Raw genomic sequence first — 16,116 nt, forward strand, 5'->3', positions numbered from 1 at the left:
GTTCTCTCAAAAGATTCCCCACATATTTTTCATGCCCTCCGTCTACACTTCTCTGCACCGTTGTTACCCTTTTCTCAAACCTCCTCAAATCATTTTCTCCCCTCAGCCAATCTCATCAACTCAAGCGTTGACGTTGTTTTGTCGGCTCCAAGCTTTGAAGGATTTATTTGCACCTGAACTACTCACACTATTCTCAGGACGCAGGAGTCCACTATCCACTATCCCTCACATCATCTGACAGAGGTGGGGGGGGAATACAGTTGTCTCGTATGAAGCCTCATCTGGGCAGAGCGGTGAATTATACACTGCATCAGGAGTTAAGACCCATGTCTTCACCGAAGCTTACAACTGTCTATAATTCATTCACTCACTTCTGCTGCCCTCTGCTCTCCAAGGTATGCATCAAAGATGGAAAAATAGACTTAAAGCAGCAGTGAGGAATGTATATTTTCTTCTGTCTATCCATTCATCCATCTAGAACAAGGATGCACAAACTTTATGCCCTGCATAGAGACAAATTTAAGAATGTAGGAGGACAACATTTCTATATTTTATGTGTTAAAGAACCAGTCTAATGTTGGTCAATTTATGCTAAGCTATGTATATGAACAAAACATGGACATCGTGTGTTTTCTCCGGGTACTCCGTTTTTTTCCCCACATTCCAAAAACATGCTAGGTTAATTGATGACTCCAAATTGTCCATAGGTATGAATGTGAGTGTGAATGGTTGTTTGTCTATATGTGCCCTGTGATTGGCTGGCGACCAGTCCAGGGTGTACCCCGCCCCCTCGTGAGGATAAGCAGTAGAAAATGAATGGTTGCTTTTAAATGTATATTCACAAATGAGGCTAAGCCAGGGGTGGGCAAACTTGGGTCTTGAAAAAGAGTAGTTGTCTCTAATTTGAGTCAATACATTCTGTGTGTGAGAAGATTACATGAAGCTCGATTACATCTACTCACCAGATACAATCAGGAGGCCATCTTATCACATAGCTTTACATTTACATTAGAATGATTGACATAGCTGCATACCTCTGCACATGCGGAACACGTCGAGCATTCACGCCAATGACGTGCTAGGAGGGGATGTCAGGTGAGGCAGGGCCCTAAAGAAAAAAACAGGAACTGGAAAGTGCTTGTCATTGCCGCCCTTCCATTTGAGAGGAAAAGCCAGTGTTTTTTATAGCATTTACAGCATTTTAAAATTATTCTGTGTTAGAAATTGAATATTTACCTCTGTTTTTGATGAGTAATGTAACATGTTTACGCTTGTTCATCAGCAAGATAACCACAAACAAAAGGCACTCTATTGTATCGACTTAAGCACACACACATACTTTCATTGTTAGTCATCTTTACTGTCTTTCTGGCTGAGTCGCCCAGCCCCCTAGCCAAGGATTGGTTGAAACCAGATCAGAGCAATACACCATCAAACAGTTAAAGGACGTTTTGTGATGAATGCCGTTGCCTCCGCTTGGCCTTTGCTACTCCTTGGCTGGGCTGGTGGGCTGACCGTTCACTCCAGTGCTGGCATTACAATTGCTTGGATGTACTCCTTTTTAATGTTAAATTGTAAACCTTACTTGAGACTCTTAGTATTATTTCCCTGCTGGTAGAACAGGAATTTGGGTGCACTTCAACCTGCTAAAAAGGCAGGCCAGTATGGCCAACATGGAGGATTATATATGCAAGCTCAACAGCAGGTGAGCAAACTTTTACAACTAAGTATCAGTTGATCTATTTTCAGTTGATTTTCAGTTGATCAAATTGAAAAAATGGGCCTGCAAAGTATGTTGTTGCAGATGTTTAACTGCAATTTCTTTCATGTGACATGTGGTGATTATTTTCCCAACAACAACACATACAACTGACATGTGAAACCAGACTCACCTTCCTCCAGCGACAGTTTCCGACATACCAGTCTCCTCATGCAGATCCCATTCATCCTCCCAGCAACTCCCCAGGCTGCTGTTTGTGTGCATGCATTCATGTATGTATAAAGCCCCTCACTCACATACACCTCGAGGGCCTCGGTCAGTTGCTCCTCACGGATGCTTCAAATCCGCACAAAACTGACAGCGCAAAGGAATGAAACTTGAGCCAGGAGGAGGTGGAGTGTTTGGTTTTGTAATGTTGTTGTTGTTGTTTTGTGTGTTTTGGCATGGAACTGTGAGCATATCCCGATTTGTGTGTCTCAATACAGCTGTGCAACCGGCCTCAGTGTTGACAGTGCCGGTCCATACACAAACATCATTGCTTTTTAATGATGTGATAATCAGGCAACGCACAAACACACACGCTGTTGTGAATGCTGTTAATTAATACACACATTTGCCCTGTGACTGTGTGTGTTTGTGTGTTCAAGTAAGGATGAGCTTTGAACAGCATGTGTCTCAGTAGCAGCTGTTTAGAGGCCAGGTGGTTGACCTACACACACACACACACACACACACACTCTTTTTCTGACCCCCACACCTTCAGCTTTATTGCGTGGCCATAAAACGAAGATAACACAAACAGTTCCTAAATCAACAGGCTTGATTTGAGGAGCATCAACATTGCATTGGACAGACGGGATTTCATTAGCAGCCATCCAACGCTCCCAACCTGCCAAATTCCACATCGAGACACATTAAAGACCCCCCAAAATGTTGTTTTTGAACTAATAATTACTCCAAAAGGGGTGTGTAAATTATGTAAACATTTTGTTGATCAATTACCATTGCATTAAATTGTACAGTTTTATTCTATATACAGTACAACAGTGATTCCCAACCAGTGAATCACTTGGGGGTGTGGTACAGTGAGCAAATTGCAGGGGTACGTGGAGAATAAAATGGAACATGTGAACTATAAACTAGTTCCCCAAGGGAGACAATAACCTGTGGCACAGCTTTGCTAAAATCCAAACAGTTGTGTGACTTTCTACTTTTGGAACATTTTCAACACGTACAAATATGGGAGTACTCATGGTATGACAAAAAGGCTCTGGGGCTACACAAAATAATAAAAAAAAAAAGTAGGGAAACACTGGTGTAAAATCCAAATTATGAATTTCTGGCCTTAACAGAGGTCAAGGTTGTTGGATATAATGCTAAAATAAGGGCCGTCTTTGCCGGATCTTCTGGAGGAGCCTGACGAATAAGAAGAAGAATCCATTCAATTATTATATTAACTGGTAAACATCAAGAACAGAGCCACTATTAGAGCATCTAATCTCCATCTCCATCTACAGGACGAGGATGCTACTAATTCCAGAGCAGCTGCCATGCCACAGATTAGCTCGCCGGTACCGTGGTGCATCCCTCAAAACAAATCCTGATGCACTGGCAGCTTGTAAAGGTCAGTAGATCAGAGACGGTCATTATGAAACATCCTGCTGGGATCATATCACTTTTTGTGCTCTGTTTCGATATGATGAGAAACTTCTCCGCACTCGCTTCACCATCTGTGTTCTCTTTCATGATGTCAGAGCTTTCAGTTTATTTCATACCAAATTCATCCATGAATGTCTTTGTGGATTTTTGTGCAGAAGATGGAAGCATCGGCCACCGTGTCTTGGTACGATGAAGAATTCAGATTCAGGGAGGCTCAAATGGTCTAGTACTGTGGTCACCAACTGGCGGCTCTTCAGTCTTCCCGTTGCAGTTCCCATGCCGAGTACCGTAATTGGAGGAAATGGGTATTCTCGAAAAGAGATTGAAATATCTGACTCACCGCACGTCTGTGAATGCATCTAGACTGCATTTGGAATTGGAATTTGGATTTGAGCAAAGGAAGGGAAAGAGAGGCCAGTGTGTGCTGTGAGATATGAAAAAGGCGTCTCTATCCATAACCATGAATATGTCCCTAAAAATAAGAGTGATTTCGGAACTACGATGGAAGGTTGAGCAGACGGAAACATACTGAAGTGAATGGACGCTCCAAACTTAGTACAGCTTCTACTGTTGTGGCTGCATGTATCGTTGGGAGGGCGAAGCTGTTCACACATGAAGAATAGTTGTGTGCTCCTATAGAGCAGCTACACACAATAACCTGGATAGAAAGCTTTCTTCCAGAATCTGCACCTATTCCACCTGTGTTTCCCGGCAAAACAGTCTGTTTGTAATTATTCCACCCAGCCGCGACTCTGCTGTGATTGGTCACACTCTCAAAGGCTCCCGAGGACTTCTGCCGAACGCCACTTTCTAATTTTTTCGGTATAGCAGTTGATAATAAAAGTGGTGGAAATGCGGTCATTACACATTTTTCTTGGTACCAGTATTTTAATTGAGTACACCCACTGCATGCATGCACACTCTATCATGCTACACAGACAACTGCTCCTTTCAATTACTTACACAAAATAGACACAGTTAGGACACTGATAAAAATTATTACTTCCAGATTGCTCTTCTGACACAAAGGCATCAGGCTTCAGCCACAGTTTAGCAAATAGCCCAGTTCTGTGTGAATTACCCTACAGCGTATTTGGGCATGCCCATATAAGGAAGCCTGGATTGCATTGACGTTACAAAGCTTGGTGTTAGAAAAAACTCTCTGAAACCGAGCCTTCCCAAACTTCTTTCACTTGCAACTCACTTACTTTGGCATTGTTTAACATGACAATAAAACAATTTAATAACAATTATATGTTAGAAAAGTGGAAAAAAGCACAATATGTCCCCTTTAAATGATTTCAATTCAGTCCTACACATGCACTATGCACTTCTATTGCTGGAATAAGTTTAAAGCTCTGAAATGCTTAGTGGCTTAATGGATCTTTAGCTGGTAAAGGTTGCCAACCCCTCATTGAGTATTCATTTATGAATAGCGTCAGTATAGTCTAATGACCAAGTAAACCTCACGGTGGCACTACAGGAAAAGTAAGGGGCAGCACCATTATTTGTTAATGGCAGCAGTCGAGGTGTGACTATGTGCTATGTGTGTCATCACTATGTGCTTCTTAGAAATGAAATGCAGTCAGTAGTTCATGCTCACCATTCTCTCCCATTATCTGCAGACGACGTGTAGCTTGACCTGTGTTTCAGGTGTTGGTTGTTTGAGGCAAGTGTGCGTAAAATGTTTGGACAGGTAGGCTATGTCCAAACAGGCTCTATGGCCTTAAGCACTGCTGTGTCATTTGCCTTTGTACTTTTCTTCTCCTTTTGTTCTTCCTTAATGAAGGAATGACATCAGTCACAATTGTGCCCCATTGAAGGGTGGTTGTCCAGGATGCTGAATTTTTGGGGTGCAAAATGTAAAAAGAAAGGACAAACTAAATGTACAAAATACTAGGTGTAATCATACGTATAATGTATGCCATATTAACGGAGTTATAAGTTGTATACCAGGGGTCGGCAACCTTTACTATCAAAACAGTCATCAAACAGTTGTGTCTGCAGGGTTGAACTGCAGGGACACCCGCTGCTAATTTTTTTTTGGACAGTCTTGTGTGTTTTTATCACTTTCTTGTTGTGATGAAAAGCGGCACGACGTGAGGAAGGAATAATCAACTCAGTCTTTCAGTGGAGCAGGACAGTGATAGTAATCTGCCACTGAAACTACTCCGCTGTCCATTGGATGACGCTGGTTACTATAGAAACAAAGCTTTGATACAATTTACAGAAATCGGTGTATATCTGAATAGCAGTAGCGATTTACTATCCACTGAAAATGACACGGGCGGCACAGTGGTCTTGTGGTTAGCGCGCAGACCTCACAGCTAGGAGACCAGGGTTCGATTCCACCCTTGGCCATCTCTGTGTGGAGTTTGCATGTTCTCCACGTGCATGCGTGGGTTTTCTCCAGGTACTCCGGTTTCCTCCCACATTCCAAAAACATGCTAGGTTAATTGGCGACTCCAAATTGTCCATAGGTATGAATGTGAGTGTGAATGGTTGTTTGTCTGTATGTGCCCTGTGATTGGCTGGCGACCAGTCCAGGGTGTACCCCGCCTCTCACCCGAAGACAGCTGGGATAGGCTCCAGCACCCCCGCGACCCTCGTGAGGAAAAAGCGGTAGAAAATGAATGATTGATTGGTGACTCCAAATTGTCCATATGTATGAATGTGAGTGTGAATGGTTGTTTGTTTATATGTGCCCTGTGATTGGCTGGCAACCAGTCCAGGGTGTACCCCGGAGGAAAAAGCGGTAGAAAATGAATGAATGAATGAAAATGACACAACACACAGACAGTATAGTCTAAATAACTGGCAACACAAGGGACTACCAAGAAAAGTATGTCTTGCCTACCTTGCTTATAGTTGTGTCAGGGTCTGAGGCTGCATGAGTGCTGCCCCAGGGGCTGAAGAGCTGCAGTCCGTAGGTATACAGGTATTTGGACTGTGTGTTCAGTCATTTTGACAGTAAGTTAGAGCTCACTCTTCGCCATCACATACAAATTACAGACTGTGTGCATTATGTAAAGATCATGAAGAATGGTGTGTATTTCTAGTAGCATGATGGTGGCTATTAAGGATTACGGAAGGACATCAACAAGATGATTCTTGCATAAGCTGTGCAAGGTCCACCGCTTCAGGGAATTGGACCACACTAGTCAAACCAGCTGGATTTTTTAGGTGTCAAACCTGGCCAAGCGTGGTACAAATTCCCTCATGTGAGAGTACCTTAGTGTCTGTCTGACAACTTGAATACAATCTCGTACTTCTAACCTTTACTACACAAGATTCTTCAACATAGTCATGTACACGCATCTATAAATAGTCTGTCATTTTATTGAAGAGACATGTTTTGATGGAGGCGCTCTCTACCGAAAATAGACCCGGCTGCAACGTGAACGCAGCTCTTCCTGTTCTAGTAATGCATAACGTTAAAAGCCCAGTGTAAATCCTCACACGGTCCTATTAATGTGTCCTGCAAACTAGACACTGACGCCGCCAGCATGCTAAAAAAGCAACATGGCCTCTCGGTGTCTTAGATACAGCACATGGTTATTAGGGCTACTTGGAAGTCCTGCAACTAAACTCCAGTGTTAGATGGGTGTTCCCCATTTTTGTCACCTTGCAAAGGAGGGGAGACGGCTAAATAAAGCATCAGGTGGTGTGTGTTTGTGTGTGTGTGTGTGTCTACCTTGTCATTCTCTCTCTCTCTCTCTCTCTCTCTCAAACACACACACTCTCTCTCTCCCAGCCTCTCTCTCTCTCCTCCTTGGTGTCTCTCTACCACACATTCTGGACCGCAGCGCTTTGACGCACCAGGCTCATTCAGTGAGATTGTGGTGTTGCGCGCAGCTCTCAGCCGGGCTCTTACACATTGCCCACACCCGCACCTGTGCCAGGCTGTGACCAAGTATTTGGAACCATTACCTCTTCAAAATACCCATTTTTGAGTGGGGGAGAAAACGACGCTGCAGCCTCCTCGTTTTGGACGCCTGTTGCGAATTAATAATCCCAAGAAAGCCTTACCTGGAGTATATGTGTTTGAGGGTGTGTGTGTGTGTGTGTGTGTGTTTCTGTACAAGGAGGTGCACTGAAAGTGTGTATGTGCGTGTGAGACGTTTCCCTGGATCAGGACAATAAGGGTCGAGGCTCCGAAAAGGGGGTGGATTTGGCCGCTGCAAGCCGGGGACATGTGGAAGTTTACGCCGCTCTAGCGCTGCCACAGAGCCGCTCAACCGCTTCTTCTAGATCCCTTCTGGGGGGAACCCAACTTGATCCATCTACAGCCCCAGAGGATCCAAATGTAAATATAGGACGTGAAATTGAAGAAACGACAAGGAGGACGGCATCCCGCTGAGTTTGGTGAACTCTTTCAAGGATCTTTTTTCTCTCTCTCTCGCTATTTTTTTTTTTTTTGGTTCCCTTTTTTCCACTTGCCGCAATGCTGGGAGCCCTGAACCCCGCGGGCCACGGTCGATCTCCGGTCTCAGCGCTGGGGCTGCTGGTGGCCCTGTTGGCTCTCGCTTTGTGTGGAAGGGGGGCAGCCGGACAGCCGTGCCCGACCCAGTGCTCCTGCACCGGCACTACGGTGGACTGTCACGGTCAAGGGCTCCGCAACGTGCCCCGGAACATACCCCGCAACACGGAGAGGCTGTAAGTACCTATACTTCAATCTTACTCCTTTTTGTTGCACTTGGAAAAACACTGCAACTATTGATTTTTAGTTAAATATACTTTCATTTTATTCAACATTGAACCACTTTTTGTTTTAATGGAACTAAACTGTAAAATAACTATGCAGTCAAGCAATCAACATGTGCATGTCATCTTAAGAGAAATAATCTTTAAAGCAACGTGTGAAAACCACCACAAACATGTCATTATTGATTTCCAACTGATAGCAGAAGTCAAGTGTGATGCATATGCATGATGTGGTTGCAGTTTGGTGGTTTCGCACTGCATAAAAAAACGCTGCACCCGAAACCACATCGGTTTTTGTCTGCAGACCAGCAAGTTAATCAAAAACGGATTTGAAAGCCAAGTGGGCTTGGGGTTTAAACAGGCCGTATATTCTATTAGGCCAAAGATTACACTTGAAATTGGCCCTGCAGTGCAGCATGCTCCATACTTTTCAATTAATTGCTTATTTCTCTCTTTTTTTTAGGGATCTGAATGCAAATAACCTGACTAAAATCACCAAGGCAGATTTTGCAGGATTAAGACACCTTCGAGTGCTGTAAGTCTAATGTTTTGTATATATTCTTTCTTTTCCTTTACTACGCTATACTATGAAAATGATCATTTGTACTCGATACACAATGCACCAGATTCTCTAAGTGTACTTCATTGCTGCAAGTGAGTCTGAATGCATGTGCATCTTAAACAGAATAGCACTGGCACCTGTTAATCTGCCAGTGGAGGTGTCAGGAGGGTCTTATTTTAACCTGGTGGGGGCCCCCGGGGGGCCCATGTGCTGGAGTGATTAACGCAGTGGCGAGGAAGTGATGGAGGGGAAAAGGTTGTCATTACAGATAAAAGGATGAGTCAAGTAAGAACAGGTTGCTTACCTGCCATGAAATCATACTTAGTGTGTGTGTGTGCGTTTGTGTGTGTGTGTGTGTGCTAGTCCAACATCCGAAAGTGAATGGCAGAGGGATACACATTGTTGGAATTCCTCTGCAGATTATCTCCTTAATTGCTTGTGTGTATGTGTGTGTGCTTGTGTTCTTACAATGCTTGTTTCCGGTCTTCCGGTCATCTACTTCTTGTGCACTTTCTGTTTATCATGTGATCGTATCAATATATGTGTGTGTGTGTGTGTGTGTGTATGGCTAGGTCAGCACTATAAGTAAATGAGTAGTCACAGCTAGAAGGTTATAGAGAGTAAATTGGATGATGGATGAGTCTGCGTCCAGTTTTAAAGTGAATTCTGGCCCACTATCGACCCACTGCAGGTTCTTTTTTTTTTTATTCCTCCTCGATGCTGTTTCAGCAGTCTATCACTTTTCATCTCCATCAATCTCATTTTCCACACCTGTCTTCTCAGATGCCAATCTCTTGTGACCAAATTGTCAAAGTGACTCCATTAAGACGCACCTATTTGTACCTCTCTCAAACTCTCACCTGTGCTTCTCTTCTCAGGCAGTTAATGGAGAACAAAATCACCACAATCGAGCGAGGAGCCTTCCAGGACCTGAAGGAGATGGAGAGACTGTGAGTGACATTTTACTTGTTCCTAAAGAAGGGCCAAAATCAAGCACTTGTACAATTGTAGTTGATGGCCACCTCTTTGCATATGAGCATTTTAGGAGATAACAAATTCCCAGATTGATCCCTTTATATACCTTTTGTGGACTGGCAGGTGACATTGAACACGCATACATTTTTTACAGATGTTTGTATGGTTGCTGTGTTCAAAAATGTCCCGTTTGACACCCGTTGTTTTGTAAAGAAGCAGTTTATAGCAGTTTTTAGGTTTGTGGCCCATACAATGTTCCGGATAGCAAAGAAATAGGACCAAAGGAATCAAATCTATGCACACCAATCATAAACACTCATCATTAATATGTTTCCATAAAGACTTTAACTATAATACCCTTAGTGCCTCAATGCAAGAAGATAATTAGGAAATGAAGACACTGAGCAGCATCGAGCAGCAGCAGCAGCAGCCAGAGGTTGTTAGGGTGCAGGGGTGGAATCACTGGTATTCAGCATCCAAACCCTCAGGCAGTTATGGCATAATTAAGCCTTGGTAGTCTGCGAGCGACACAGTGAGTCTGGCATGGAGACAACAGCAAGAGGCAAATCGGGGGGGGAAGTGTGGACCCCTGACTGGTGAAATGTCCATTGTGTGGACTGTCAACCTTGCTTGATGTGTGAGCGACTCATATATGAGTGTGTGTGTGTGTGCCGTGTGACACACTGGAATGCAGTTAGAGAGTCTGAGTGGGGTTTGGTGACGAGCTTTTTAATTAAAGACTCATACAAACTGCTACGTTTGTGCGTGCATGTACAAAAACACACATTCTACAGCATGTTAAGCAAATGTGATAAAATAGTTGTACTAAAGTGACATAACAAGCCAAAATACTTCCCTTCCCGAGACCTGTTGTACTGTATAAGAAGGTATACCTCCAATTCATGAGGCTAATGTGGACTAGCTTGTTTGGAGTATGATAGAGGTTCGGCCACTTGGATTGATTGGACGAGTGTTAGTGACCTGCCACACTGGCTTCCACACAACATTCATTCATTCATTCATTCATTTTCTACCGCTTTTTCCTCACGAGGGTCGCGGGGGGTGCTGGAGCCTATCCCAGCTGTCTTTGGACTGGTCGCCAGCCAATCACAGGGCACATATAGACAAACAAACAACCATTCACACTCACATTCATACCTGTGGCCAATTAACCTAGCATGTTTTTGGAAAAAACCCACGGGGAGAACATGCAAACTCCACACAGAGATGGCCGAGGGTGGAATTGAACCCTGGTCTCCTAGCTGTGAGGTCTGCGTGCTAACCACTAGACTGCCGTGCCGCCGCCTTCTACACAACAGAGCATAGCAATTTTGTACTATGGAAAACAGGGTGTGCTTGTTTTGTAGTTTGTTTTTGCCCGTGCGGGTGGCAAACACCTAACTTTATGACACACATGGTGATTTCTATTGTCCCGTTCATGTTTTTTTTTTTTTTCAATTGTCATTCACCATCGTTGGCGTTGCATGTTCCCAAACATAAAGTTGGAGCCAGTCATCAATGCCCCCCCACAGTAACCGAACAAAGGCACATCTCCGGAGTCTGGAATCTGGAGCTCATTTCAAAGACCTCCATCCTCCAGGAGGTTGCAGGGAGCCTGCTGGGCACCGCTGCCCAGAGGAGAGGGCCCTAAGCTGGGGTGACGGATACACAGTGACTGCCCCCCACCGGGTTGGAAAACAGTTCCTGCCCCCTCTGTCGTTCTTTTTATATATTCTTTTTATTTGCGATAGGCCCTGCAGGGCTTAGTCGGGCGGGGTCAGGTGTGGGGCAGTAGCTGGAGGGTTTTGGAGGTGGAGTAGAGAGAGGTGTGGATGAGATAGGCATGTCACAACACACACACACACACACACAGGTTTGGATGCATGTGTGTTTTCTTTCGCAAGGCTGCACCGTCACTATCGGTTTTATCCCGACACCCACCCAAACACACACACTTCCACCTCTCTTTTCTAGTGCCATTCTTCTTTGACACACCCATCTCTCCATTGTCCTGTGAAGACCGGAATGTCATACATTCTTCCCTCTCTCCTTGCACATTCTTGATCCTCTTATCATAATCTTATCTTACATTCGAATGCTTTATCAATTTCAACATCTGAACAGCCACAGACAGGCAAAAAGGAACTTTAATTATGGGATATCTGCCCACATCAGAGAGATAAAGCTTCAGATAATTAGCCGGTAATTAAGTGATCACATTTCAAGGGATCATTTTGATAGATGTAAATTATCGTAACACTATTATTATTATTATTCGTCTTGAAATGCATCTATCAACAGAGATTACCAAACAAAGCCAGTGATTATGTTGTAACACACTTTTGACACGACAAAAAGGAAATGAAATCCTATTCTGGATTCTTTAAGTGATCACATTGTTCTGGCTGATCATCCCTGAGTAAAGTTTGTGTGTGTGTGTGTTTCATTTATGGAGCAGCAGAGCTTGAAATTACTTGCAGTGCTTTCTACAAATGCCTGTGAGAGATAGACTTCCCTGTGTGTTGCTGCGACAGACACTGTTTTTATTTGTGGCTAAAACCTTGTTTGCTCATATCAATGGGAGAATTGATTACCGGTACTTTGAATAATATCTCGGTCATAGTAAAGCACAGTTGTTATTGCTCTTTTTTTTTTAAAGATCAGATAAGAGTGGCTGAACTTTAAGTGCATTGAAGGCTTTTTTTGCAATGAAAACCAGGATAATGGATTTTCCATTGCTGGAAATTGCATTGATAAAGTACAAGATGGTGTTGCTGTGTTTTGGTGTAAGAGTCGTTCATTGTTGAATGGAGCTATAGCAGTGCAAGGCGACAATGATCTGTCGCAATCGCTGGACTACAGCTCCCGGTGGCTGAGACCGGTTAGCCCTGAAACGGGGTTCGTGAGGATCTCCAGACTACATTACGTGCAAAATCGTCTCTGTTGCAGAACAACTGGAGCTGACTTCATATGACTCTTTTTAACAACAGATCATTGAATAATAAGACTTTTATCCGCAATGTTTTTGTCCACTCTAGCAATCTGGACTTGCTTCTTCCTGACGGAAAACATCCCCAGGTGACAATAGCGCTTTCTCTGACCTCCGTAAAAAAACAAAAATATTTTGTCCTCAGCACGATCGTGCGATTGCTACTGTCTACAACCAGTCTTTAAAGTGCCGTTTACTCTGGACTAAAGTCTATGCTTTGAGCTACACTGTTTTGCACTCACACTGCCCAGTCTGGTCTCATGTGCGGTGGGTTAACGCCCAACAAAAATAACCAAAGACTTTATGAGTGAATTCTGAGTTTTTGACGGATATCATGCCAATGTTTTGCCTCTGATCAACTGGCTAAATAAATTCTGCTAAAATCCCTGGATCTCACTCAGTCCATCGCTTGGCCACACACTGAAGCTTGTCATCGGATTACCGATGTACATAATATTCCTATTTTCGATCACGCCTTCATCTGCTTTGAGGCCCTGGCACCTCCACCTCCAGCTTCACCCAAACCTGCTGCCTTTTGCCGCTTCCGGGTTATGGCCTCCTCCACTTTGCTGCTGCCTTCTCAGGCGCTGACTATAATGTGCCCAGACATCACTCTCTCTTCCTTCTACTCCACATTTTCCCAGATCATTGGACTCAGTTGCACCTTTCAAAAACAAAGTCACCAGATTCACACCTGGGTCGTGACTGAATGAAGCCGGCCGCGCCCTGTGTAGGGAGTCAGTGTAGGGAGGCTGAGCACAAACGGAAAAAGGATGAATTTCATCGATCACAAAACCATGAAGGAAGCAAAAAGTAATATGAAGCTTTAATTATGTATCTAAACACACATGAAATACATTTCAACTGTATTATTTTATCATGATAATATATTATTATATCAATATCGAGTACATGCATACATATAAAAAGAGTTTATGAGGAAAAAAGTCATCATAATAATAATAATATGATAATGTTGTCTCATCGAAAATCATGCCAATCCAATTAATCACTTTTAGACACAAAATACGTAATTAAATACATAAATACACAAAATACAAAATTCTGGGCAATAATAACATGCAGAAAACATTGTGAAATAATTCTAAATGATGACTGGATGGATGGCAAGATCGAATTCAATCGTGTTTCTCATCTTCTTTAAAAAACTGCTGGCGCTTGCAACTTTATTTGGCCCCATGGTGGGGTTTTTTTCACAGATAGTGAGTCAGCAGGGGCTGCTTTGTTTGGGCATTTGATTTTGCAGAACAATATAGCAGAGGGCAAACAGACTGGTTTGTTACGTGCCATATTGTGCCAAAACCGAGACGGTGTACAAAAGCAGAGACAAAATCCACCAAATGATGGGAAAACTAAAGTTTTACTGTCTATACAGTATAGTGTCCAGGTGTACCTAATAAATTGTGTGTCCAGTGAGTCTATATAATGTATGATGGTTAGTGTGTTGCATGTACGTGTGATAGTATTTGTTGCTTCAAAAGTATGTGTTAACAACACGATTGGCATTGGTGGTGTAATAATGACTTACTCCAGTGTGGTTTGTTATTTCCTTGCCTCATATCAGCGAGGCTCTGAGGTGTGAAAAGTGACTCGGTGTGTGCGCGTGCATGTTTTTTAATATGTTTCTGCAGGCGTGTGTGTGTGTGTGTGTGTGTGTGTGTGAAAATGAAATGACACACTGTTTGTGCTGGCAGATATGTGCGAGCTTGTGGGTATTTACTGTGTAGTTTGTGTCCCTCATAGCATCTGTTTATGACTGCGGGGATTATCGCCATGCTGCAGTGAGGCATTCACTAGTTGCAGAGACTCTCACACCTCCGACTTCTCTGTCTTCGTCCACTTTAGGACACACTTTGGATAATGACATATGGCACTCGGAGCAGTCGGAAGGTCGTTTATGTGCACACTAACACACATCTGGACAGGGCAAGAATCATTTGTGTTAATTAAGCACACTCACTGCTCTCAGGTACACCTTTACTGTCTAATGAGATCCCTCGTTTATCACGATGAAATGCCTCTAGATCTGACCATGAATTTCCATGAAGTCGGATTCCTCATTTATAAATGGAATTTTAGTAATAGCATAGAAAACTTATTTATAACTTTCTAAATATGTTTTTTAAACATTATTAGAGTCCTCTAGTCTTGGACTAACACCCCTATAGTCACCCTTATAGTTGTGTTACCCAATCTAGTAGACATAGTAAGAATAAATGATCCATATAAGACATAAACAACTTGTACTTGTGTGTCATCTCTCAGTATGATTGAGCAATAGATCCTTGCATTATACATTATACCTATAATTTATAGTGATGCACTTTATTATGTGCACTTGTGTAAAAGTAAGACAGGAACAACATAAAAAAATAATACTAAATAAATACAGACCATTCAGTTTGTTTTTCAGAGCCAGGATTAAACGTGGCTGTTTAATGTGTGTGCAGTATGCTTGCATGAATTAACTGGAGGCTGTGCGCTGAACAAATATGCATATTAGCAATCAATAACATTATTAAATCTTACCTTTATGCATTCCTATGTAGTGTCAGCATTTTGGCGCAAATATGAAGGGAAAAGTACAGTATAGTCATCTATCTATGCAGCATTGGAGACGTTAGATTGTACTTTCAAGGACTGTTGAACAAATCAGGAGTCATACAGAAAATACATTTACAACACAGTTCAAGGGACAAATATTAAAAATGATAGTATGTTATTTTTTTTATTGTTTTTATATATTTTTTATCAAGCCTCACCTGATTGGATGTTACTAATTTCGTTTTTGTTATGGTCTTAAAATTAGCATCATAATTGTTTGCTAAATTGCCTAAGCTTTGACACACCTTTTTCGAATGGGTCTCAACTGCATCTGTGTGTGACAAGAAGAAAAGCACGAGGGGAGAACCTGTGGGTTTTATATGTGTAAATGTCTAGACCCCAGATATAAGACAAAGTTTCTGTGGAAAATTGCCATTTCATATTCGGGTCAAACCTCGGGTGTATTTAACGTTGTTATTACCTATGCAGCAGACTTTCTGACTATCTTAGTCTGACAGCATTGTATCTATTTTAAGACGATGAGCTCATACCCCTCACCCTTGCACCTCCACATCTCCATTCCCCTCTCATAGGAGGTGTTGTCGCCGTCTAAACGGTTGCTCGTGGCTGGGTAGGCCCTGCCGGGATAATAGGAGGGCTCTCTGGAGGTCCGTGTGAGGCTCTTAAGGGAAAAAGGGATGAATAATTAAGAAACATCCCTTCTGCCTTATGTTAAATATTTATAATAGGCCTCTGATGTAATTGTGTAAGGCAGGAGTCTCAAACACGCGGCCCACGGGCAAAATGTGGCCCGCAGGACACTAGTTTGAGGCCCCCGCCTTGATATAAAAGTTTAATGTCGATGATGCTGTATGGTATCATGTACCCAGAAAAAATTATTATGTTTGATTAATGTTCATGTTAAAGGTTAAATAACTGTTA

The 16,116-nt window shown here is 42.8% G+C and overlaps 1 protein-coding gene across 8 annotated transcripts in view; it reads left to right on the forward strand.

Moving 5' to 3' along the window:
- Positions 1-7,219: 7,219 nt before the first annotated feature.
- Positions 7,220-16,116, forward strand: part of slit2 (slit homolog 2 (Drosophila)) — a 112,012-nt gene continuing 103,115 nt past the window's right edge. For 7 of the 8 annotated variants that reach the window (XM_078793249.1, XM_078793250.1, XM_078793251.1 and 4 more), the window contains exons 1-3: positions 7,222-8,035; positions 8,547-8,618; positions 9,524-9,595. In XM_078793249.1, coding sequence (XP_078649375.1) covers positions 7,824-8,035; positions 8,547-8,618; positions 9,524-9,595 — 356 coding nt within the window. In that variant the 5' untranslated portion in view covers positions 7,222-7,823. Of the gene's footprint in view, positions 8,036-8,546; positions 8,619-9,523; positions 9,596-16,116 lie in introns of all 8 variants that reach the window. The other variant, XM_078793253.1, reaches the window with a different exon arrangement.

The sequence above is a fragment of the Doryrhamphus excisus genome, linkage group LG9 (genome assembly GCF_037039965.1).
Source record: "Doryrhamphus excisus strain RoL-2023G ecotype Guam linkage group LG9, RoL_Dexc_Guam_v1.1, whole genome shotgun sequence".
In the NCBI taxonomy this organism is placed as follows: Eukaryota; Metazoa; Chordata; class Actinopteri; order Syngnathiformes; family Syngnathidae; genus Doryrhamphus; species Doryrhamphus excisus.